We start from the raw sequence: 24,610 nt of genomic DNA, 5'->3' as shown, positions 1-24,610 counted from the left end.
GGGAAAATCCCACTTTTTTTCCTTTTATGGTGACGGGCAAACGTAGTTGCAGGCGCTCCCCCCCCCCCCCCTCACAAAATTCCTCCTCCCACATCTGCGTGGTCTACTTCTCAGTCATCGCCAAAGTATGAAGCGTAGACTGGGAACGGTGCTTTGTAAAAGAGAATGTCGCTGACAAAAAATAACAAAAACAAAAAAAACGTCCTCTTTCATGTTAGGGGCGTGGTTTGAGGTGAGCAGGCTGTGCTCCTATTGGCTGCGACAGTCTCTTGGACGTCCACGAGGAGGATCAGCCCGTCCGCCTTGAGCTTGTGTGCCAGTGACCAGGACACAAGGATGCAATTGTAAACTTGACATGGTCGCTTCTGTGGACACCTTAACAAAACGTTTGCACAATTTGCTCATTCGAAAATGAGCGAGAGGAAAGTTGGCGTCGAGCAGTGAGGAGGAGTAGGGACGGCTCACCTGGAGACGCACGTTGGAGGTTCGCAGGAAACTCAAAGCGAGACGATGGCCGAACACGAGAGCCTCGAGTTCGGCATGGCTGACTTTGTTCTTCTGGACAACGTGACCATGGAGGACTTTATGGCCAACCTCAAGCTCAGGTGAGCGACATTTTAGGTTTTTTAAAAAATTTTTGCAACAGGTGTTTCAGGCCAACAACCTGCCGGAAATTCCATTTTGGGAGAGTCCAGTTAGTAGTGTGACGTCACAGAGGGGAGACCCTCTAAAGTTTGACGTCAGGAAAATATAATTTGGTTGACACTTGACCTGCTGGCTTTGATGTACCTGAGTTTAATGCTAATGCAATAGCAGGATAGTCCCCATGATTAGTTTAATATCAGTTACAAAAAAATGCAAAACGTTCGTTATTGTTGCTGCAGTCTCTTTAAAGTCTTTAAGCAGTCTTTAAAGTGTCCTTAAAGTAAAGCTATTTACATGGTGACACAGCATTTGGCTGTTATGCTGCACACAAGTAATTCTGTATTTTGTTTTAAATGTTTTTAATTATCGTGTTTGTAAATACTATTAAATATTGCCATCGTTGAACTCCTGAAAGAAAACAGAAATGCCGTTCACTTATTTTAGCTTATAAAACAATCACATCATGTATCACATTGCAGCTCAGTGCAATGAGAGATGAATCAAATTGATGTATTGCGACGATCCAAAAGATTATCATTTGATACCCCGACAATGAATGAACGTCTTGTGGGAAACATTTTGAGAGTGCTTGTTGATGTATTAAGCAGAGCTCGACAGTACGCACAGTAGCCAGACATCTAGCAAGCCAACGCCGGGCCTCATTTTCCCGCCTCTTGCCAGGTTCTGTCTGCTCATTTTCCGCCCCGGCGGTGGCGTGTGCGGCTTATTTGCTGAAGGCGTCACCAAGCGGGAGCGCTTTTTTTTTTTCTTCTTCTCCCCGTATTGCCAGCATGTGGGTAAGGGACCCGGTGGGCACGGCTGTAGAGTTAAGCGGTTCTGGTCTGGTGACAATCAAGACGGGAAATGGGCCCGGAGTGCACACCCATGCCTCAGTTTGAGCGAGTCCAACCTCGGAATAGCTTTTCTGGCCAGGTTTCCCGTCACTCCACGCCCGCCATGTTGCTTTGGAAAAAGACGGTTTGTGAGAGTGCAGCGCTGCCCGCTCCTTTGGGACAGATGGCCTGCAGGATAAGGGTTCTTCTTGCTGATTGGATGCCGCTCTCCAATGTCTTTGTAAGGCAGCGGCCCGCAAAGCAAATAATTACAGGATCGCCTGTTTGTTTTAGTCTCGCAGGAAGTCCTGGGAAGGGGGCGGGACCAGCGGTGTCTGGCATGAGTAAACCTCACCAAGCAGCCGCTGCGAGGTTTCGACAACATTCTCTCACTTGCTCTTCCAGTGGAATGGCATTTCTGGAATGAATCACTCGCAGACGTGTGTGCCCGTGGCCTTGTGAGAGCCTGGAGTGATTTGACCTTTGAACTTTGGAGAGTTTAATGGAGGACAGGAAGGAAAGTCGGCGTTTCCATCCCGCTGTTGCTCCCCGTGTGGCTTTTTTTAAGGACCACCTTCCTCCTTTCATCCACACAACGTCATTAAAGTAATCACGTGACCCGGGCGGGCCTTGTCCTTTTGTACCCGTCTTATCAGCTAAAGCGGCTCTGTTTACTTTCTCCCGTGGGCCTCCTTAGCAACAAAAGCGCCCCCGATAGCTTGCACGGCCCGCCTCTCAGACAACCTCCCCGATATAGTCGGGATTTGGCAATGGATGGCGCTTTGCGACTCCGTCTGGGCCCGCCTGCAGATTTCCTGCCTCTCCTCGACAACAGACGGATTCTTGCCCGGCGGGCCTGCCACGGTCCGGTCTCGCCGCAAGAATTTCCATACGAGCCTGAGTAATCAGAACCACATTACCGTTCTTATGTAAACACAGCTCGTGTTGTGTTATTCTGCACCCCCCCCCCCCCAAAAAAAATAAATAAAAAAATAGCTCTAAACATTTGGGCGAGCATAATTAGCTTTGTAGAGTGCAGGCACAGCTGGAGATGACAACTTTTGTTTTTTTTCTGACGGGCATCACGTCATCCTGCCCGTCATCCGCGCCAGATGAGCAGAGATCAGCTTAAACCCCCTCGGACTCCAAACGGTAGCGACTGTGATGAAGTAGAATGCACGCAGATTACCTCCTGGCTCTTTATAATGCCTGAGTGACCCTGAAGTTGAAACCACACGTGTGTGATGATAGCGCGCCAACAAGGACCAACAGCCTTGTCAGTGTGAACAGTTTTTTTTTTTTTTTTTTTTTAATTTTTTTTTTTTTTTTTTTTTTTTTTGGAATGGCGAGTCCAAAGATAGAAAGTCAAAACCACACGCAGCAGTTAGGCCTGGGCGTATCTTTTTTAATGGTTGACTTCTTCTTTTGACTTTTTCCCTCATCACCCTCCTTCTTCCTCCTCCCTCTTCCTTCCATCACCAAGTCAAATGTTAAACCGTTTTCTGCCTCCGATTGAGGCCATAACAATGGAGTGGGCACACGGCGGCCGCCCGGCGGTGGCGGCAAGCCAAGCCACAATGGAGCTTTGAGTGGGGAAGCGTGTTAGCGTAGCCCAACAATGCTCCTGTTCTAGTCCGGCTGCTATGGAGGCGTTGTAGAGAGCTGATCATGTTAGCTAACCTAGCATCACCACTTCAGTGACAAGACTCTGAAAAGACGTCACCAGCAGCCCTCAGCCCGGCTCGTTTGTCAAAGGGAGAGCGGTGAAGAGTGAAGAAAGAGTCCATTCTTCTTCTGCGTCCACCATCTGGGATCTGATTGCTTTTTTGGAAGAGGAAGGAAACGGAAGGAGGTCAAGTGGCGGCCTGGAGGAGAGTGAGGAAAGACCACAGAGAGCTTCTTAAATGATGAAGATGCCGCAGACCTTTTCTTCTTATTTTTTTTTTTAACCTGGTGACTACCCCAGCTGACTTTGTGAGACGTGAGGTTACACAATAAACTGAACTTTGTGGTCCACATCCTCTTGGACTAACCTGAAAGACTTTCATTGTTTCTTTGTTATATATTAACAGTTTATCCTACTCAAGTGAATAGTTATTGCTTGCTTGCGTGATAATGGGGTCTAAAAAATACTCCGGAAGTTTAAATGCACCATGCCTTAGAAAAGGATGCAGATAAATATATTTAGCAATTTTACATTTAATGCCTGTTCTTAAACGTTGCTTTTGGTCTTCAGGTTTGAGAAAGGACGAATCTACAGTTACATCGGCGAGGTGGTGGTGTCGGTCAACCCTTATCGCTCCATGGACATCTACGGCCGGGACGTGGTGGAGCAGTACAAAGGTCGCGAGCTCTACGAGAGGCCGCCGCACCTCTTTGCCATCGCCGACGCGGCCTACAAAGCTATGAAGAGACGCAACAAAGACACATGTATTGTCATCTCAGGTACACCATGAAGTGCAACGTGGCATTCAATGTTCTCTCACTACCAATGAAAAAGCACACGTCCAAAATACTTTAATTTGACCACCAAGGTGATTAAGTGACATCTTGTGGTCAGAAATGGAACTACACTGCACTTCTCGAGGTCTGCCATATGAACTTTTATATATTATAATAAGTGTATTATATTTTTAAAGACACTTTAGGGTCTATAGTGCTGAGTGATTAAATATATATATATATATATATATATATATATATATATATATATATATATATATATATATATATATATATATATATAATCGTGTGTCCCATTACTTTTGTTGCAGGGGAAAGCGGCGCCGGCAAGACGGAAGCCAGCAAGTACATCATGCACTACATTGCCGCTATCACCAACCCCAACCAGCGGGCCGAGGTCGAGAGGTGAGTGAGATATCGCCAGCTGGCGAGCGGCAAGCGGGCTAACCGACTCCCCCCCACCCCCACCCCCCCCCACCCCCCCTCCCTCCTTGCAGGGTGAAGAACATGCTCCTCAAGTCCAACTGTGTCCTGGAGGCTTTCGGCAATGCCAAGACCAACCGCAACGACAACTCCAGCCGATTTGGCAAGTACATGGACATCAACTTTGACTTCAAGGGAGACCCCATCGGCGGCCACATCAACAATTACCTGCTGGAGAAGGTTGGCCCACTCGACGTGGAAACTCATTAGCGTCTGTCTAACTGACGCTGTTTGTTTTTCCTCGCCAGTCAAGAGTGATTTTTCAGCAAGAAGGAGAAAGGAGCTTTCACTCCTTCTATCAGGTCAGTTTGTTTACTTATTAAAAAACAAAAAACAAAAAGATCTTTGTGACATGTGTGGTTTTTTTTTGGGTCAAGCTTCTGAAAGGAGCACCCGATGCTCTCCTGCGTACGCTGCACATCGAAAGGGACCCCAAACGCTACAACTACATCAAAGTGGGCGGCCAGATGAAGGTAATCAGGCGCAAGCGTGACATCATCAAGAAAACGCCATCATCTCGCGCTTGGCCATCTGCAGTCGTGCATCAACGACGGCGCCGATTTCAAAGCCGTGGCCGATGCCATGAAAGTGATCGGCTTCACCGGGGACGAGGTCCTGACGGTCTACAAGATCCTGGCCACCATCTTGCACCTGGTAACGCCCTGCCCCCTTTTTTTTCCCCATTTCTGAGCTTGTTTGATGAATGAAACTCTCTCTCTCTCAGGGGAACTTGACGTTCGGCGTGGATGGCGACGTGACGTTGATCGAGAGCACCACGCTGGTGGCGGTGATGTCTGAGCTGCTTTCCACCCAGCAGGAAAACGTGGAGAAGGCTCTGCTCTTCCGCACCGTGGCCACGGGCCGCGACGTCATCGAGAAGCAGCACACGGCGCAGGAGGCCAACTACGGACGCGACGCCCTCGCCAAGGTGAGCTTTTTTTAAAATTATTTTTATTTCTGCTCACCCGTTGATCGTCCCTGAATTAGGCCATGTATGAGCGGCTCTTCTGTTGGATCGTGGGATGCATCAATGACATCATCGAGGTGAAGAACTACAACGCCAGGGTCCACGGGAAGGACACGGTCATCGGGGTGCTGGACATTTACGGCTTTGAGATCTTTCCGAACAACAGGTTTGAGATGTCCCCCAGCAACACTTTTGACAAGGCGGCAGCAAAGCACTATCTTTTCTTTCTTTGCCGGCGTCAGCTTCGAGCAGTTCTGCATCAACTATTGCAACGAGAAACTGCAGCAGCTCTTCATCCAGCTGGTGCTGAAGCAGGAGCAGGAGGAGTACCAGCGAGAAGGCATCCCGTGGAAACACGTATGACTCTACTTTCGCTTTGGCGCAGATCCCAGAAACAATTTTTGCCTATCACGTCACGCTGCCCCCCGTTTAGATCGACTACTTCAACAATCAGATCATTGTGGACCTGGTGGAGCAGCAGCACAAGGGCATCATCTCCGTGCTGGACGAAGCTTGCATGAATGTGGGCAAAGTCACTGACGAGCTCTTCCTTCAGGGACTCAACGTCTTGCTGGCCAAGCACGCCCACTACACCAGCCGCAAGGTACGCAAAATCACAACTGCAGACTTCCTGTTAGAACACTAGAGGGTGCCAGCTGTCAGGAAGAGAAATGTGAGTGCAATGGATGATGTCATGTGGGAGGGGGGGCAGTGCAGATGTAAGTGCTTGGTAAACATATGCTTGTCAGGAAGGTCACCTACAAAGGTGGAATTCAACATTAAATAAAATCATGCTAGCATTTTTGTTATTTTTCTTGTCCGCCCACTTGAGCTTGTGTAATTAATTCCATTTCCTTGATCACAAATAACAAAATAAATCGGATATTTTGCGGTCTAAAGTTTAAAAAAAAAAAATCACTCGGTGCATTTAAGATGTCAACTTTATTATGCGCCTTGCGATGATGTCATTGAAGTGTCCTCAAGTGTGCTCAACGGCGATGCCCCTCCCTTCCCTACTTTGTGTGCTCGTTATCCTGACCTTGTTTTATCACTTTCCGTCTACACACACACACGCGTGCCATCACATTTAGTGAACCGGTGCCAAGTGCGTGTTAGCCTTCTGGGTTTTCACACCAGTTGAGGGCTGACGGGACGGGCCAACTGTGTTTCATGCTAACCGCTAGCACAGTGGTTGTTTAGTTTCAAAGTAATCGCTAACCGATTAATTGTTTCCAGATCTCGTTTAAGGTCAAATTGTGTGACGTGTCGGTTGGCCGTTGTGCATTCCCGTCAGGCTTCCTCGCCGACATCACACCTCCGCTTACACATTGGGTTTAATTTCTCTCTGCACTGTCTCTTTCCCTTGCCATCACTCCGGCATCCAGCTCGCTCCCTCGTGATCTCTCGTGGCCTCGTTTGAAAGGCTTCGCCTCTCCTCGCCAGTCTTCACCCGCCGCCGCCGCCACTTTCCGCCCCACTAAAGCAGTGTTGCCGTTTTGGGAATTTGCTCTTCTGCGACAACTTGAACAATCGGGTGAACACGGAGAGAATGACATCATCATCTTTTATCTACTTTCAGTGTCGAATGGGGCCAAAAAAGTGTGCAAATAGATGACCTCTCAAGCAATTTTCAAAACACAGTGTCATCATCCAATCATAATAAACAAACTCGCATCATCTGTTGTCTTTGTCCAGCTCTCACCGACCGACAAGAGTTTGGAGTTTGACCGAGACTTTCGTATCCGACACTACGCCGGCGATGTGAGGTGAGTACGCGCACAAGTGTTTCAATGACATCATCAACTCGATGACAACCTAATGAAGAAATCACACGTGCTAAGCCTTCTTAACGCGCTCGCCTCCAGCCCATTTGTGCTGTTCAACAGCCTCCCAGGAGAGGGAGGGGGGGAGTGGTGGTCTCGATTGATCCGTTAGCAGCTACTTAGCGCCGCAAGAGCAGGCCTGCTATCGCGCAACCGAACTTTGTGCTTCTTACCTGTACCCCAACACCCCTCCCCCCCCCCCCACCCCCCCCACCCCTCGCCGTGCAGCTACTCTGTGGTGGGTTTCATCGACAAGAACAAAGACACTTTGTTTCAAGACTTCAAGAGGTTGCTCTACAACAGGTATCACGTCTGCTTCAAGTCAGAAGAAAAATAACCACATTCTATAACCTGGGTTTTTTTTGGGCGTCCAGTTCCAACAAGGTGCTGAAGGCCATGTGGCCCGAGGGCAAGCTGAGCATCACGGAGGTCACCAAGCGGCCGCTCACCGCTGCCACGCTCTTCAAAAACTCCATGATCTCCTTGGTGGAGAACCTGGCCAGCAAGGTGATGATTTTAACACCCCGCCAGGCCCCGCCTCTTTTGCTCATTCACCGCCCATCTGCAGGAGCCCTACTATGTACGCTGCATCAAGCCCAACGATGTCAAGTCGCCGCTGATCTTCGAGCGCGACCGTTGCCGCCACCAGGTGGAGTACCTGGGCCTGCTAGAGAATGTTCGTGTGCGCCGCGCCGGCTTTGCCTACAGACAGACCTACCCCAGATTCCTGCATAGGTAAAAAAATATATATATATGAAGCAACTCTGTGAAAAATGCAAGCGCACTTGTTGTCTCGGCTTCTCCATCTGTTACGCTCACCCACCGGCCGGGCAGCATGAGGTCACCTCGATTACATCACAGCTTCGGGCCCTGACTCAGCCTGCTAAATGTTGAGGAAAGGACGCGTCAGATGTTGTCAAGGCGCCGGCGCCGCCTGCTTTGTTTGCGGTGTCAAGTGATGTCATGGTTGAGCCGCCGTGGACTCGAAACAGTTGTGAATCACACGTCTCATTACGGGAAGCGGCCAATGAGGCGCTATCATTCACATCAGGCACTACGTGAGAGGACTAAGGCTGACTTTGCCCTATTACACCCAGACTTATTATCCCCATTTTCATACAGCTCCCAGGTGTCTTAATAAAATACCTAATATATAAGAATTTGTGACCATAACAAGCAAAAGCGTTGCACCAATTTGATTGAGTGTGCCTAATCCTGCGTCCCACCCTCACAGGTACAAGATGATCTCCAAGTTCACGTGGCCCAACCACGACCTTCCCTCAGACAAGGAGGCGGTCAAGAAGCTCCTGCAGGGCTGCCGCTTTGACGACGACGTGGCCTACGGCAAGACCAAAGTATTTGTGCGCACGCCACGCACGCTCTTCAACTTGGAGGAACAGCGCACCGAGGTGCTCCAGAGGATCATCCTCTTCCTGCAGAAGGTGAGAGGGTCCACTTAGAAAGAAAGGCCCACTGATGTGCCTCCCCCATTGGACCAAAATGAATATTTAATAAATTCCAGTGCATCAGAGCACATCCCAGTAAGCGTGTGCCTGTCAAAGCAGCGTGTCCCATAGATTCCCCTCAGGAATTCTCTCCCCCCCCACCTCACCCGCCACCTTAATTGCTTTCCAAAGCCTTTTCTCCCTCTTCTCCGCTCTCGGGGCATTAGCTGTCAGCGTATCCATAACTTTTTTTTTTATTAAATTCCCTGTCACCTTCTTCGCAAATGGTCTTTATTCAGTAGATTGGGAAGTCAAATCCAGTTTAAGGAGGCTTGACATCCAGACCGATCATTTTGTTACTGTGAGCCGGGAACCTTTGCCTTAGCTCGGGTGCCGAAGGAACCGGTCAATTCCTTTTCTTGCCATTGTAAATCCTGACAAGAGCGCAGTTAAAGCTCTCCCTTTTATGGGTAAATATGGAGGGCTGTGCCATCTGGGGGGGTCTTCAACGGGGCCTGATTAGACTCACCTTCGGTCCCCAGGGTGCTGTCTCGCCGTCATGTTGGAGCGCACGAGAGCGTGAGAACCCTCCCCCCCCTCCAACCCCCACCTTAATGAGAACATTTAAACAGTAAAGTGATTTATCGTCACTTGATGCTCTTTTAATTGATTGCCCCTCCCCTCCAATTGACCTCCATGGCGCCCGCCCCCACCCCACCACCACTTCCCACAGCGTTCAACTTTAATTAGTGATCTGCTTGGATAAACGCAGGGCAGAGCAAAGCATTTTTTTTTAATAAGATATCACAATGAGTGCCGCAGACATCTCAGATTTATTTTAAAAATGCTTTATGCCTCCTTTTTGTCATATACGCGTGACAATGAGAACAAAACCTCCTCGGCGGCACGATTAAAATCAGAAAAATGAATTCCCGCCTGTCAATGCGGCGGTACCTCATCTCATCGAGATAATTAGCAGTGTCGGGAATGAGACAGATTAGCCGTTGGCAACGTGACTCTTCATCCTCCTCTCCAATTATGACAGCGAGCTCATCAGGTGAAGACCACCTCCTGCGCCTTTTAATATTCATGCGCTGGAAATGCGCTTCCTCCTTGCCGCCAGTCACCCACGCAATGAAATATTCATGATCTCTATCATGAGTGTTAATTTCATTTGCTACTTATGTGTGTGCGTTGGCATCGCCAGATCTGGAGGGGCACCATCGCCCGCATCCGGTACCGACGTATGCTGGCGGCCCTGGTCATCCTTCAGGCCTACCGCCACTACAAGGTCAAGTCGTACATCCGCGAGCTGAACTGCCGCTTCCACAGCGTGCGTTCCATGAGGGACCTCGGCCGTCACGTCAAGTGGCCCATGCCGCCCAAAGTGCTGCGCAGGTTCGAGGAGGCGCTGAGGAACATCTACAACAGGTACATGCGAGGGGGGGGGGGGGGGGGGGGGTTATTGCAAAGAAAACAAAATGCAGCTTCTCTGTTGGTGTTTTTTCGAAGCTGGCGGCGGCGGTGGGGTTGACCCCTAAACCGCTGGAGACTGCCAAGGCCTCAGGTTTGTTTTCTCCTCCAGATGCGGCCCTTTGAAGCAGGTTTCTTTGTGCTCACAATGGGAATGGATTTTTTTTCTCTTTCATTCCCTTCAGCGAGAACTTTGCGGTCGATTTTCCACTACTTTAATAAGATGTTTTGTTGTCTTCCTCCCTTTCTGCAGGTGGTGGGCTTGGACGATGATCAAGGGCCTCAGTGCAGAGGAGACCCTGCAGGTGAGGGCGAAGGTGGCCTGCCTGGAGGCCCTCAAAGGCCACAGGGTGGACTTGGGACTGCAGCGAGCCTGGGAAGGAAACTACCTGGTGAGTCGCCACACTGCTATCCATGCAGAGAAGTCAGATTTCAAACCTTTGTCTTTTTTTCTAGAAGCGAGACAGCCCCGATAGCACGGCGTCTTTCACGTTGGTCTCCAGCGAGCTGCAGCGCAAAGACAAATTCATGCGGGTTCTGTTTGCCTGCAACGTACGCAAGGTGGCTGGCAAACACGCAACGGCGACCTCGGCACCCCCCAAGCCGGAATGACAAATCTGTTTTTTCGCAGATCAACCACTTCCACAAGGCGGAGGATCGAACCGTGCTTATCACTGACCGCCACCTGTACAAGATGGACCCCCTCAAGCAGTACAAACCCATGAAGAGCATCCCCCTTTACAACGTACAACACATTCATTTCGCTTCCATATGCTAAAAATATTGGCGCTAAGTGCTAAGCTAACACCTATGCAATAACAACATGGGTGCCGTCTCGGTTCCTTTCCCGCTGTTGTCATGCCAACATCCCAGGAGACGGTGTCGCCATGGCGACCGAGCGGATCAGCTGATGTCTGGCGGCGAACGGCGCTCTTCCTCCTTCAGTTTCCCGGAGAGATTCGTTCATCTCCTTTTTCTGCCTTTTACCTTTTTTCTTTACTGCCGTGCGGCCATTTTTGTTCAAAAGCATTTGGACTCACCGAATCTTGTCTTCTGTCACATTATGAGCTCCAAAACTACCAAAGAAAGACTAAGACTAAAACTATTAAACAACAAAATGTATTGTAATGCGTGGGCAAGGAATGTCGCAGTGGCTTTTGCACGCATATTTGACATGACAACATTCTACCTTGACAGGTGACGGGCATGAGCGTCTCGCCGGGCAAGGACCAGCTAGTGGTTTTCCATACCAAGGACAGCCGGGACCTGGTGGTGTGCCTGCAGGGCCTGGTGCCCGCCAACGAGAGCCGCATCGGGGAACTAGTGGGTGCCCTGCTCAGCCACTTCAAGAGGTAACGTGTCTCCTCCTAGCATGACATTAGCATTGTTGTTAGCCAGCTAGCAGCAGAGTGAGAGGAATTTTATTCTCTCAATGAAAAAGTAGCCTCTGTGTAGATTCTCAGCTGGTCATACACAAATGCCAAATGAAAACACTGGCAAGGAGCTGCTGTGGGCCACAGCTTCCGCCGAGACGCTCACACTGAAGTAAGCGGCATCTCACAAGTAGCTACATTTGGTTTTCTTTCATGTGCCCCCCCTCCCCTCATCCAATCCCAGCCCCACCTCAGCCTCACTTGACTCCCCCCATTTCATTTCTGTGGAGGATATGAAATATTTAAAGATCTGCTGCTGCAGCTGACTATTTTTAGAGCACACGCAGCCTCCCCCGTTCTCTCGCTTTTATTTTATGTGTATTGGAAAAGAACAGTGTGGACTGAAGTGACGGCACGTAGCTCTGTAAGCAATCAATCATTAGGAGGTCGAAGGAGCCCAAATCCCGTTGTGGGGGGTGGGGTGGAGTAGCGCTTGTCCTCGTTAGGGTTACGGCAAAGATGGAGCCCATCACAATTGAAAAACCATTCACACTTCGTAAACACTTTATTAGGTACACCTAAACGAGAAGCGGTTCAACAATCTGCTTTATTATTATTATCGATCAGCAAACCTTCATTGATTAAGGTGTCTTCAAGTACCGTGGGATTCTCCTGGCACGCCATACAATCAAAAGTCCGTTCCACATTGCACCTAAAAGGTGAAGATTGAAATGGGGGGCAGGTCAGCACTTTTGGAAGTGCATTTTAGCCTGCCCCCGAATGGGCGAGCCACATAGACGCACAGAGAGAGAGAGAGTTGATTTGCTGTTCCTCACCAAGGTCACAGCGCTTTCTGCTGAATCGAGACTTTCTTCTTTACTGATGCAAGCGATGCATTTCTCTTTCCACCATCCCCCTTGGCCTCGCCTTTCATTCTTACTTTCTTGGAGCACTGTCAGTCCCGCCCCTCTGCTCTCGCCCTCCACCTTGCATTCTCTCCTTTTGTCTATTTCCATCCTTGCCTTTTTTCCTATCAGCCTTTCTCTCCACTCGTCCCTCCTTTTACCCGTTCCCCCCATCCGCCCCGCTCTCTCGCTTCCTAATCCACTTTGCCTCTCCTCCTCGCCCATCCCCCTTTTCTTTCTTCCCCCTCCATGTTCCCTTTCTTCCCTCAAGCCACCAGCTGCGCCTCTTCTCCTCTTTTGTTTTTCACCTGACATTCTTTCCCATTCGTCTTTTGTCCCCCCCCTTTCCTCTCGTTTCCTTTCCGGGTGCGCTGCGGATGCAGTTGCCATGACGACAGCTGCTTCCATGTCTGATCAGTAAGCAAGCCGTCTTATTTATTCCGAGTTTTCTCATGTTGGGGGTGTGTTCACTTTTGTGACCAAACATTTCAAGGTCAGCACAGTGACATCATTCAATCGTTATGACCCGCACCTTACTCACACGTTACGAACGTCCATCTTTAATGGCCGCCATCTTCCTCTGTGTGACCTCCACGGGTGCGCACCTTCCGCCCAGCAACAGTGGTTCTACCTTCCCCCCACGCCCAAGTACGATTAGCGCCATCGTCCGCCACCTCTCCAGTGTCGTTCTTTGCGTGTTACGCTCGCCTGATGACCTCATTTCCTCAGCGCCATCCATCACGTCAGACACCTTTGCCATGCTATAGCGCCGCCGCCTCCTTGGCGAGCCTCAAGTGTGTCATTTTCTTTCTCGGTCGTCTGACGACCTTCAGCGTAGAGACTTCGTTTGGTCCGCCAGCTTCCTTCTACATTACAAAAGTACATATAATGTGTTTTTTTTTTTTAAATAGGTAAAATGACATGACTGTCATTGCTAATTGTTAGCCACCTAATGGCGTTTTTCATCATATGCTAGCATTAAACTCCTTAATTTGTTTTTCATAAGCAAGGTGTCATTCTTTATTTTTTTCAGTAGATGTGATTTTCCTGATCAATGAGTAACAGTAACAGCGGCAACACATTGGCACAAAAGCTCGTTTGACAACCCCCGCCGCTGCCGCCATCTGCCAAGTGTGATCGTCCCCCTCCAGAGACAGATGCCGGCGCTTTTTATGCATTTCCGGTTCTGCCTCACCTCCCACTCATCCGCCGAGGCGGCCCGTTTGTTTAAGTGCAGCCCGTGCGGATTCCCGGCAACAGCTGTTCATTGGCACGCGGCGTTAACCCGCTGGAAGACGGCCACTCGATTTCCACAGTCGCAAGCTCCCGCGAGGTCACGTCACGTCGGCCCTTTTGTTTTTGCCCGCTTTGTTGTTTAAACGCGACCAAGTCACGACAAACAGGTTAAGAAGGCAACATGTGAGCAGCCTCCACCATGCATGAATAAAATAAGAAGCCAATGACACTCATCAAAAAACATCTCCTTCTGCTGTTTGCAAGTGTAACTGCCCGAGGTGACAAAAACATGCTGTGGAGTCGAACAAAAAACTCCCTTTTCCTTGAATTTAGCCAATATGAAACACAAAATGTCTCCCTGGGAGATTTGAATTTGCCAACTTGCTCTATTTTTTGCTCAGTCAGCACAAACACACGAATAACAAGCAGGATGAATTTCTAATTAGCATTTCCGTCCTTCACGTGCCCTTTGTCAGACTCGCGCCGTGTACAGTAGAAACACGCATGCTAATTAGCTGTGCATAAATCAAACTAATGCAGAATAATCCACAATCTGCGCTCTTAATCCTTCACGGGGATTATAACCTTTTGATTGGCCTTGAATCTTTGTAATTGTAGTTACGAGAGCGGAGGGGGAGAGACTGTTGGTCCCCGTCCAAAGTTGTGAAACGTGAGCTCATGCTGCAAAGTCAAACAACAACGATGGGATGTTTAGTGGTTAAAATGCGATTGGGGGTAAGGAAAGAATTGATTTTCTAGTTTGAGAGTTCAGTCAAGTGAAAGTCTGCCTTTGGGGAGGTCACACCAGGTCAGGCGGGAGACAAAGATCATTCCGTGTGACCTTAAAAAGAAGCTTTTTGTTCTAAATTCTGTTTATCGACACGTTGCGATTTCATTGTGTGATTGATTTCGAGACCAGTGTGTGTGTGTGTTTGTGTGTGTAATCCTCACAGTGTTTGCCCTTCACGCCAAACACAGCATCCCTCTGGCATTTCACTAACACACACACACACACACAAAGTACCTTTGGCTGGCGGCCATGACAGATGGAGGAGTTGGGCTGGTGGAGGTTGCCATGGTAGCCAGCAGCGAGTTTTCCCCTACGCTCCGACTGAAGCTAGATGCAGCGGCTCTGTGGAGGCGTGCCGTGTGGGAGGCGTGTTTGTGTTCATGATTTTTTGTGTGTGTCAGAGACTTGTTGTGGTTGCGTAACAAGTCGCTGTCATCGGGTAAAGTGTTTGTGTTTTTCTGTGCGACAGCGAGCGCAGGAAGCTGCAGGTGAACGTCAACAGTCCCATCCACTGCAGCATGAACGGCCGCAAGTGCACAGTGGTGGTGGAGCCCAAAATCAACCAGTCGCAGCCAGACTTCACCAAGAGCCGCTCCGGCTACGTGCTAGCCGTCCCCGCCAACTAAACGGCGGCCGGCGACGACGAAGCCCCCCAGCAACCCGGGAAGGTGATTGACTCGTTTGTTTGTTCTGGGCGCGGTTTACTGAATCGTCCAATCACAGCGTTGAAAAGTTCGCACTGCTGGATCCATCCACTCGAGACATGTTCTTTTCTCTTTCTTTTTGTTTTTGTTTGCCGAGTGCAATATTGACTTTGTTCTGTTGTCAATCTGAGAATAAGTTGGGTATAAATTAACGAAGGGTTTAAAAGTGTTCATTTGAAATGATTGTCCATGCCAAAGGCGTTTGTTGATGTTTTTTTTTTTTTTAGTTGGGCTGTGTTGAGCACGTCTGAAATTTAAGGAAATTAAAAGTTAAACGTATTTAAAATATCCACGCTAAGAGAATCCCGATGTGCTAAAATCCAAAGCCCTCGATGTGTGACAAAGTCGTAAAGGGAGCCAAAGGTTGTTGACCTGCCCGTTGGCCTTTTTTTTTTATTTTTATATCAGCCTTGAAAGCGACTCGCCGTCATGCCAAGTCTTTTCTCCTTCCTCCCTCCCCAAAATCCCAAGTTGGAAAGCATCCATGTCACATGACCCCCCTTCCCTCCCTCCCTCCCTCCCGTGTTGCATGTGTGCCAACTGCGCATCTTCCCTCGCCATCGCTTGCGCGTGCGTCAAATTGCTCGCCGTTGGTTATTTATTGTCTCACGTGCCTCATTTGATAGCCTCTCTGCTTACATTTGTCATATTCTCATAGCAATAAACAGTAACATGCAGTACTTTTGCAGTCTCGTGTACAAATGTTTTCCCCGATAACTCGAGTGATATCGGATCGCACTCGTTATCGCCATGACAACGTCGTGTCCCGCCAGGCGGGCCCTTTAATTGGCTGACGCTGCTGACTGGTTAGTACTGTTCGAGCTAATTGATTACCTAGCGCTTTTACGGAAAGCAAAAAAGCCACCCACGAGTGTCTGGAACAATCAGTGCATTTTATTTGGATTTTATCTTCATCACAGTACAAAATTAAATTAAAGTAAGCCGAACTGAGACGTGATATCAGCAACAACAACAGTTTTTTTCCCCCCGTTTTTTGTTGTTGAAAACTGTAAGATTTTAATAAGCCCCTCCTCCCACAATGGTCTGTACACACACATTCGCACCATCGCTATTTATCTACAAGTTACGCAACAACAGACACAAAATCATCAGTTTTGTCCAAGTTTTTTTTTTTTCCTTCAAGCTTGACTCGATGATGTGAGTGGATGAAAAAGATGCTTTTTATTTTGTTGATGTTGAAATGTGCTTTTTGCTTTTGTTTATCTCTTTGGGCACATTTCCGCTAAACAGGACAGTTGAAGTAGAAGAGGAAGATAAAAAATATATATTTTCGGTGGGGGGGTGAATCTTTCAAACACGGTAGACTCCAGTGATGTATTATTTTTCAATGATACGCATAAAAGCCTCCGTCATAATCTTCAAATGTGACCTCCCCTTTTAAGCACACTTGCAAGCCTTCCCTCTGTCGATTGACTTTATCAAATACTCATCAAATTTGATGCTGGCAATAAAATACAGGGGAGAAATGTCACCTCTTAAATATAAAAACTCAAATTGTTCGGGTAATAAAAACAAAAGGCACACAAAATCGACCCTGTGCGTGTCTGAGCAGCTGAGTAGGACAGATTAAAAAAAAAAAAAAAAAACTATCACCAATGAAGCACTTTTTTGACTTTTCACTCCACTTTATTCCTGTTGCTTTGACATCGTGGCGGTGGTGCTGGTCCGATTATTCCTGCGCGTCACCCGCGATAAATCCCTGACACTCAACCAGAAGCAATCTTCATTCCCCACCAAAGATGATAAGCTCAAGCTAAAATGTTCATTGATGTGTAATGAGCCGCTAAAAGTCATTTGAGTGAGTAGATATCAGTGGAAGGGAGAGCGTGATGGAGGTTAACTGTCCATGATGAGCACGCTAAGTAGCAAAAAAAAAAAAGTCAGCTTAGCAGGCAGAGCTAAAAATCAACATGAACGCAGATCATCAAGTCCAAAGAAGACGACGTTGCGCTAAAGTTGCTGGCACACGTGCAAAAAACATGTCATTCTAACCATCAAGTATTACAAAGAAAAAGAGCTTTTTCCAGAAGAGCCGTAAAGAAAAAGCAATAAATAAGCTCCACACAGGTGTGAAAACATCCACTAAATTGTCATAATAGGGAAAAAAAAAGACAGTCACTGTCTTCTGGTTGAGAAAAAGTCCGACAATGTAACAAATCTGTCCCAGCGTTCACTGCTTTGTCTGCTCCGAGAGAACGCCGGCTCCCCTCCTTAAAAAAAAGAAAAAAAAAATCCCCAAGCCTTAACGCCGCAGCTGACGTTCCGTCCCGGGCTCATCAAAGTCCAAGCGAGTCCGCATAGACCAGGAGAGAGGATTTCATGGCCGTGGCGTGACGACGAACGCCAGTCAGGCGATGGCCCTCCTGCAGGAACAAAACTCAGACTCAGAATACTCGATGGGGTTTAAGTCAAAAGCCATTTTCAAAGACTAGATTGCATGCCCCCCCCCTCACCGGTCCAGGCCGATAAGCAGGCGGCTGCGCTCCTCCTCCTTCTGGCTCTGGTTCTTGAGGTCGGCAAAGACCTGCGTGAAGTAATGTGGGTCCGAGTTGATCTGCAGCATCTTGGCGCTCATCAAGTCGATGATGGACAGGCAGCGGTCCCAGAAGGCTTCCTTGGAGCTCTCCACCAGGAAGGGCTTGAGCGGGTAGGAGATCTCGTTGCCCATGTAGGAGTAGGACAGGTAGAGACAGGTGAGCAACACGGCTTGCAGCTCGTGCTCGCCGGCCACCTCGGAGGAGACCACGTCGCGACACAGCATGTAGACGAAGACCACGTTGGCAGGCGTGATGAAGCCCTGGTCCTGCCACCCCTGCAGCAGCAGGGAGCGGTCCACGCTGCGCAGCCACAGAACCGGCTCGGTGGGTGACAGGTGCTTGAGGCGGTAGCAGCGCCGGCATAGGAAGTCGCCCAGGCAGCGCAGAAGCTCACTGGTGGACGCCTGCACGATCACCCTCTTGGGGGTCCCGGGGGCGGCGGCGACCACCGCCGGGGCCTTCTTGACCGAGGAGTTGTCGTTGGAGGCCTTGTTGCTCGGAGTGCTCTGGTCCTGCGCGAAGGACGACAGGTTGGCGCACGACTGCGACTTCTTCAGGTTCTCATTGTTCAGGTGGCTGACGTTGTTCTGGTAAGTCCCGTTGGGCTGCACCTTCTTGGAGCCCTTCTTCTTAGCCGACACGGCCACGATGCGCTTCCATGGCAGCACGTTGATGAGCGAGTGGCGCTTAAGGCCTTTGTCCTTGGCGTTCTTGCTGTTCTTTACCGCCGTGTAGTGGCCCACCGTGGCCGGCCCATCCTCAAACAGGGCCGCCTTGCGGTAGCTGGGCGACAGGGAGAGCACGGTTCCCATGGCGACGGCGGCGAGGAGACGACGCAAGATCTCGGGAGGGGACGGCGAGCGCCCTGTCTTGTCGCTCGGTTTTTCACTCTGCGGATGGCAGCTGCCGGAGGCCAATCAGATCAATAATGAGACCATTCAAGGCGACCATACATTGCTTATACAGAAACGAAGCCCTGTTAGTTAGGAACCAAGCAGCTAGCCGTTAACTGCTAATTGGCTCTGAACTTCCTAACCTTTCTCTGTATCATCTTGAGATGTTTACCACCCTACATTCAATGGCATCTAGAATCTTCCATCACATTGCTGTTCCCGTTAATACAGCTAGCTAAAACGAATTGAGAATTGGCTTTATACATATATATTTCCTTTCACTCCTATTTTTTTTTGTCCCTGAGGGTTATTAGCAGCACTGACTGGACTCTGCAGCAGCGCTGGAGTGATTCATTTAGAAACACACACACGCGCACACACACGCGCGCGTGAATCTTGCCATAGAGATAATGGAAGATAATCACACTCAACAATATACCATATGTTTTTCCTGACTGAGCCACAATGTAAAAATAACAGAAATAAAACACACCCTATTACGGTAAATTCATATTTCAAAAGCACGACTGCATAATTAATGGCCAGTGATTGAATAGTGCACTATCACTAAAATAGACGCCTGGAATGTAAACAGCGCCCATAAGGTCTAGTTGGGTATTATTAGTATTGTATTAGATATGGGATATCATTTTCATGAAACGAGGAGGTGAGTGTCTGTCGCTAATCGTTCTCACTGCAGTATGCCAACCAAGCCGAACCTTTAGTCCACCATTGTGCATAATTTCAGCACCGTGATCCGTGATAAAATGTACAATTTAAACACCCAAAACCTAGTATAAAGCTTATTTTGACGAATTTTCAATGCTAATTCCGGCTCGATGCTGTCCGTGGTCCTGAAGCTGAGCTCGCGCGTGGAAACAAGGCTATTTATAGCCACCACCGTGCAATTACACTCATACGAGTGAAAAGAGACATTCTTGCATCCTCACGTAAAAAAAAAAAAGATAAAATCCAGATTAAAATCCAAGCAAAAAGATGAATATGATGAAAATAAAGCTTACCAGCTCCCCGAATGACTGCGCAACGACGAAGACGAGCGTCTTCCCCCTCATGAACGGCGACTCACGAGCATCTCCGTTCGTTTAAAAGCCGCTGTGAGAACGAATAATCCTCAATGGGAAAATATTTGGAAAAAATAATCGACGGCAAATCACGCAGTGGATGCGCAGCGAGGATGTCGGATAAGGATCCTGCTGCTGCTTCTGGCCGTGATGATGCTGCGAGCTGGCTGATGTGCAGTGTAGTGTCGTGTCCTGTTGTGTTGTGCAGTGATGGCGCAAAGGCGGTGGTCCTCCTGAAGGGTGTCCACGCCACGCAGCCACTCGAAGAACGAGTGCATGCACGGAGCCCCGCAGGCGCGGTATAGAGTGCAACGTGCACCTGAACGCACCACCAGGCGTCCGGTGATTGGAGGACGTTGCCGTTAGACCCAATTTGAGGCACACTGACACTAATCTACCCGCCCCGAGGGCAAAATCAATAGGAAATGTGCTCATTTGGTGTTTTAACACACGTCTTACCTCAATGGCAAATATTGATTGTCAAGATACGGTCATAAAACATATTGCACTTGATCAACCATAAAGATAAAAACACGTTTTGCTTTTGGTTTCTTTCTTGTAAGAATCTAAAATCTAGACTTCACCAAAACAAGTTATCACTGCCACGGGGTTGTATTATTTTAATAACATGAGATATTACATAGCGTCATTTTCACTTCTGAATGCAATGAAATGCATATTGTATCTATAACTAAAATGGCGTATAATCAACATCGTTCGTTTTTATTGTTACCGCAGGGGTGCCTTGAGTTAGTTAATTCAATCTGGCTCGTGAATTGCAAATCATCTTTCTCCATAGAAATAAAGAGGGGAAAATCTGTTCCAGCCACCACAAAAAAAAAATACACATTTCTCGCCGAGATGTAAATAAGGCATGGGAGAAAGGAAGGGCTTTGCCTAAAATGGAAGAAGGTGTGCCAAACTTGGCCACCTGGGGCAGTACAATAAAGGCATACAGATACAGTAAACATTGAAGCGAACTTCATTTCCCGACATGCACCCATCCCCATGACGTCACATCCTGCACGTACTTCTCATTCAAGCTACACTTTGAATAAGGAAGATGGCGGCTGCAGCAGTGGTCGAGTTTCAGAGAGCTCAGTCTCTCATTAGCACGGACCGCGACGCCTCCATCAACATTCTGCACTCGATAGGTACGAGTCATGCTTTTATTTGGAGGCTGGGAGTGCCGCTTTGCCACATGGGGGGCGTTTTCTTGCTGCTTTGTCGCCCGCAAACGGGGGCTAGTCGGGTAGCAGCGAACCGGTTGTGCGGTGCTGACTCACTGTTGAGTGGGTGCTGGACGGACGTTAGCTCGTTAGCCCCTCTGCTAACAGGCCTGATGTCTCACGCAAGTCACGTTTTGACTCTTTATAAACATGTTTATTTACTCATACCAACCTGCTCGTTGATATTTGTATATGTGCCATTCGATTATCGGTGTTGCTAAATTGCTAGCGACGCTAGCCTGTCGTCACCGCGACAGTGATTGGTGAGGATGTGACATGTTTTGTTGTTGTTTTTATAGGTACAAAATGTTCTTCGCAATGACACGACAGCGCTTCACCAACGTTTATTTCGGATAGTTTGGTGTGTGCGTGTTTTTAAAGCGTGTCCTCAGTCTCATGTATGTCATGTGTAAACACCGGCGAGGTTGCCCTCAAATTGCCTTGTCACAGCAGCGGACTTCAGCTGTCATCGAGCTCACCTCGTGTTTCCACTCACATGCTGTACGCTAGTACAGATGCTTGTCAAAAATAAGACACAGGTCAAAGTGCAACAGTTATTGCCTGAAAATCTGATGATGATATTTGTGAAAAATAACCAGGGTGTGTTTGTAACGGTTTGCCGTTGGCAGTGAGGCGAGATGTCCAGGAGAACGATGAAGAAGCGGTCAGGGTCAAAGAGCAGAGCATCCTGGAGCTGGGAACGCTGCTGGCCAAGACGGGACAGGCGGCAGGTGAACTTGGAAACTCCAGCAATGTATCATCTAATGCCTGTTTAACGATGCGTCCTGCCGTCCCCAGAACTCGGCGGGTTGCTGAAATTCGTGCGGCCGTTCCTGATCTCCATCAGCAAGGCCAAAGCGGCACGGCTGGTGCGCTCGCTGCTAGATTTGTTCCTGGACATGGAGGCAGCCACAGGTCAAGAGGTGGACCTGTGTCTGGAATGTATTGAATGGGCCAAGACCGAGAAGAGGACCTTCTTGCGACAAGCCCTTGAAGTAAAGACAAAAAAAAAAGAATTGTGACTGTGCCTGAAAAAATACTGTATCTCAGCTTCATTTGTGCTGTTATTGATGTGATTCATGTTTTCTTCTCGTGCCTTCAGGCTCGACTGATCTCCCTCTATTTTGACACCAAGCGGTACCAGGAGGCCCTGGCGCTAGGTGGGTGCTTGCCTATTATCCGCCTTTTTTCCATCATTCTGGTCGTTCTCAACGGGCGCTGGCACGGGCCTTCTTTCCTCAGGCTCTCAGCTGCTGCTGGAGCTGAAGAAGATGGATGACAAGGCCCTGCTAGTGGAGGTGCAGTTGCTGGAGAGCAAGACGTACCACGCCCTCAGTAACCTGCCCAAGGCCCGCGCCGCGCTCACCTCAGCACGCACCACCGCCAACGCCATCTACTGTCCTCCCAAGCTGCAGGCGGCGCTGGACATGCAGTCAGGTGGGAACCCCTCTTTATTTATAAATCGCCCATCCTTGCATTCTACGTAGAACGTTTGTTGTGACGCTCCCAGGGATCATCCACGCGGCCGAGGAGAAGGACTGGAAGACGGCCTACTCTTACTTCTTCGAGGCCTTTGAGGGCTACGACTCCATCGACAGCCCGCGAGCCATCACCGCCCTCAAATACATGCTCCTCTGCAAGATTGTCCTCAGCTCGTACGCAGATGCTCAAACGTATCGGCGTCTCTCTTGTCCGGCTTTTAAATTTTCTTTTTTTTTCTTCATTGCAGACCAGAGGAGGTACAATCTCTGATCAGCGGGAAACTGGGCCTACGATACACCGGGCGCCAGGTAGGCTTCTTCCGCTCATCCAGACTAATTTTTTGTTGTTGGTTTGTACGCGTCAGTTGTTGCTTTCCCTCCTTGCAGACAGACGCATTGAAATGTGTGGCCCAGGCCAGCAAGAACAGATCATTAGCAGACTTTGAAAAGGTATCAAAAGCCTTGGGTCGCTCCACTCGTGTCCCGCGTGAGGTGTTGCTGCGATTTACGCCCCATCCCCTCCTGCAGGCCCTCACAGAGTACAGAGCAGAGCTGAGGGACGACCCCATCATCAACACGCACCTGGCCAAGCTGTACGACAACCTGCTGGAACAGAACCTCATCCGAGTTATCGAGCCCTTCTCCAGAGTTCAGGTGAGCCGCCACGTAGAATCGTGTGGAGGATTATTTTTTCAAGCAGTTTTATTATATCTTTTCCTCTTTTTTTTTTTTTTTTTTCCTTCCAGATAGAACATGTATCATCTCTTATCAAACTCTCAAAGGTAAGGTGACTTAAATCTATCAGCAACAGTTAAATTCTTGACTGATTCATTATCCATCTTTTTTTATAGGGGGATGTAGAGCGCAAGCTGTCACAGATGATTCTGGATAAAAAGTTTCACGGTAAGGTCACAGTTAATAGGTTTGTTTAATGAATGGACAAAATTAGCTACAAAATTCAATCAAAATGTTTTCCATCAGGCTACAACACTCACCAAATGGATTATGTGCAATTGTTGACTGTTTTGTTTGTGTGGACCGGGCGGCCTCAGGAATCCTGGACCAGGGCGAAGGAGTGCTGATCATCTTTGAGGAGCCGCCTGTGGACAAAACGTACGAAGCCGCCTTGGAAACCATTCAGAACATGAGCAAAGTGGTCGATTCACTTTACAACAAAGCCAAGAAGCTGACATAGGTGAGCCACGTGTTTAAAAGCAACATTTTACATATGTCAAGTAGATGCTGAGTGTCTTTTCCCATCTCTGTCCACAGAGCAGGCTTGCGGCCATGACCTGGAGGGAAGCGTGCGTGTGTTTTTGAGCAGCTTATGTAACATTTGAAGATGGGGGCAAGGGAGAAGATGACTCGAGTGCGGTAAACAGGATTCCCCCCCCCCCCCCCCCCCCCCCCCCCTAACCCTAACCCCCCATCAGACACACCTCACCTCTCTCCCTCAATGGACAGTATCACATTTGTGTGGGTTTTTTTTTTCCCCCTGGCCCTATTTTATTTTGATATTTCGTTTAAACTCAGCGGCCAAGCCAGGCCATCAGGGAATCTTATTGTACGACCACAATAAAAAGATTTAAAAGAAGAACAGTGCATAACACTTGAACCTCTTCAAGGTCTTTTCTAAAGAGCAGAAATGACAGTTTTTTTTTTTTCCCTCCCTGTTCCTGATTGTTCATGTTCTCTGTGGCTTTCAGAAGCACACTTGACTTTTTGGGGAAGGTTGGAATACTCAATTTTTGTTTTACCCACCTCATTCATATCATTGCCAACAGTTTCAATCCCTGCTGTATTTCAGAAGTGTATTAAACTCACTATATTTGCTTTTGGTTTTGTGTTTTTGTAAAAAAAACAACAAAAAAAAAAATAATGGTTGCCACATGCCTGCCCCCAACCGTGAATGCTCATGTATGTGTTATAGAAGAGGCAAGAGGAAATTTCACCACGAGTGCCATGTTCCCTGGCGCTTGTCTGCCTCTTGTTCTGTTGCACTGTATAGAGTCCCATCAGGCCAAAACATCTTTTTTTTTTTGCCTCTCAGCATCCCCGACTCTGCTCTTCTCCATTGTTAGTTTCTAGCATTACCGTGATATGCTAGTAACCAAACAATTTGTATGGTTTTTTTGTTGTTTTGTTTTTCTCTTACAAAGACATTTTCGAAATAAATATTTTGTATTTTAAAGGTATTTCTCCTGCCTCTTTAAATTTCATGGAATAT

At 48.4% G+C, this 24,610-nt stretch overlaps 3 protein-coding genes across 4 annotated transcripts; 2 read left to right on the top strand and 1 right to left on the bottom strand.

Moving 5' to 3' along the window:
* Nucleotides 1-126: 126 nt before the first annotated feature.
* myo1d (myosin 1D) lies at nucleotides 127-15,820 on the top strand. The gene is made up of 22 exons (XM_049758437.2): nucleotides 127-605; nucleotides 3,715-3,923; nucleotides 4,253-4,346; nucleotides 4,439-4,604; nucleotides 4,673-4,726; nucleotides 4,802-4,897; nucleotides 4,962-5,078; nucleotides 5,149-5,352; nucleotides 5,412-5,557; nucleotides 5,634-5,748; nucleotides 5,825-5,995; nucleotides 7,087-7,157; nucleotides 7,443-7,517; nucleotides 7,589-7,721; nucleotides 7,783-7,949; nucleotides 8,449-8,656; nucleotides 9,867-10,090; nucleotides 10,386-10,524; nucleotides 10,589-10,693; nucleotides 10,764-10,877; nucleotides 11,330-11,484; nucleotides 14,906-15,820. Exons 1-22 carry the CDS (start codon nucleotides 511-513, stop codon nucleotides 15,060-15,062), a joined length of 3,015 nt encoding a protein of 1,004 aa, XP_049614394.1. The 5' UTR covers nucleotides 127-510; the 3' UTR covers nucleotides 15,063-15,820.
* A 196-nt stretch (nucleotides 15,821-16,016) lies between these two features.
* cdk5r1b (cyclin dependent kinase 5, regulatory subunit 1b (p35)) lies at nucleotides 16,017-20,010 on the bottom strand. Of its 2 annotated transcripts, XM_049758478.2 has the most exons (3): nucleotides 19,614-20,005; nucleotides 17,615-18,601; nucleotides 16,017-17,524 (listed from the first exon to the last, which is right to left on the bottom strand). In XM_049758478.2, the coding sequence occupies exons 2-3, from the start codon at nucleotides 18,508-18,510 to the stop codon at nucleotides 17,509-17,511; spliced, it is 912 nt and encodes a 303-aa protein (XP_049614435.1). In that variant the 5' UTR covers nucleotides 18,511-18,601; nucleotides 19,614-20,005; the 3' UTR covers nucleotides 16,017-17,508. The 2 variants fall into 2 exon arrangements, with proteins under 2 accessions (XP_049614435.1, XP_049614437.1); XM_049758480.2 differs by lacking the exon at nucleotides 16,017-17,524 and having other exon boundaries at nucleotides 17,611-18,601; nucleotides 19,614-20,010.
* Nucleotides 20,011-20,678: 668 nt separating this feature from the next.
* psmd11b (proteasome 26S subunit, non-ATPase 11b) lies at nucleotides 20,679-24,574 on the top strand. Its single transcript, XM_049758451.1, has 13 exons — nucleotides 20,679-20,827; nucleotides 21,532-21,633; nucleotides 21,701-21,897; nucleotides 22,005-22,062; nucleotides 22,145-22,339; nucleotides 22,413-22,557; nucleotides 22,632-22,692; nucleotides 22,771-22,833; nucleotides 22,912-23,037; nucleotides 23,130-23,165; nucleotides 23,235-23,286; nucleotides 23,436-23,578; nucleotides 23,656-24,574. Exons 1-12 carry the CDS (start codon nucleotides 20,737-20,739, stop codon nucleotides 23,576-23,578), a joined length of 1,269 nt encoding a protein of 422 aa, XP_049614408.1. The 5' UTR covers nucleotides 20,679-20,736; the 3' UTR covers nucleotides 23,656-24,574.
* Nucleotides 24,575-24,610: the final 36 nt, after the last annotated feature.

This window comes from Syngnathus scovelli, chromosome 21 (genome assembly GCF_024217435.2).
Source record: "Syngnathus scovelli strain Florida chromosome 21, RoL_Ssco_1.2, whole genome shotgun sequence".
Classification (NCBI taxonomy): domain Eukaryota; kingdom Metazoa; phylum Chordata; class Actinopteri; order Syngnathiformes; family Syngnathidae; genus Syngnathus; species Syngnathus scovelli.
This window is presented reverse-complemented; position numbering and strand designations above follow the sequence as displayed.

What these genes read in the sequence shown, in the direction of transcription:
- myo1d (XM_049758437.2), top strand. Translation starts at nt 511, where the DNA reads ATGGCCGAACACGAGAGCCTCGAGTTCGGCATGGCTGACTTTGTTCTT. An exon ending in GCTTTCACTCCTTCTATCAG is followed by an intron (nt 4,727 to 4,801) that starts GTCAGTTTGTTT and finishes TTTTGGGTCAAG; the next exon opens with CTTCTGAAAGGAGCACCCGA. An exon ending in AAGAGGTTGCTCTACAACAG is followed by an intron (nt 7,518 to 7,588) that starts GTATCACGTCTG and finishes TTGGGCGTCCAG; the next exon opens with TTCCAACAAGGTGCTGAAGG.
- cdk5r1b (XM_049758478.2), bottom strand. Translation starts at nt 18,510, where the DNA reads ATGGGAACCGTGCTCTCCCTGTCGCCCAGCTACCGCAAGGCGGCCCTG.
- psmd11b (XM_049758451.1), top strand. Translation starts at nt 20,737, where the DNA reads ATGGCGGCTGCAGCAGTGGTCGAGTTTCAGAGAGCTCAGTCTCTCATT. An exon ending in CAACATTCTGCACTCGATAG is followed by an intron (nt 20,828 to 21,531) that starts GTACGAGTCATG and finishes TGCCGTTGGCAG; the next exon opens with TGAGGCGAGATGTCCAGGAG. An exon ending in GGCGCTGGACATGCAGTCAG is followed by an intron (nt 22,340 to 22,412) that starts GTGGGAACCCCT and finishes TGACGCTCCCAG; the next exon opens with GGATCATCCACGCGGCCGAG.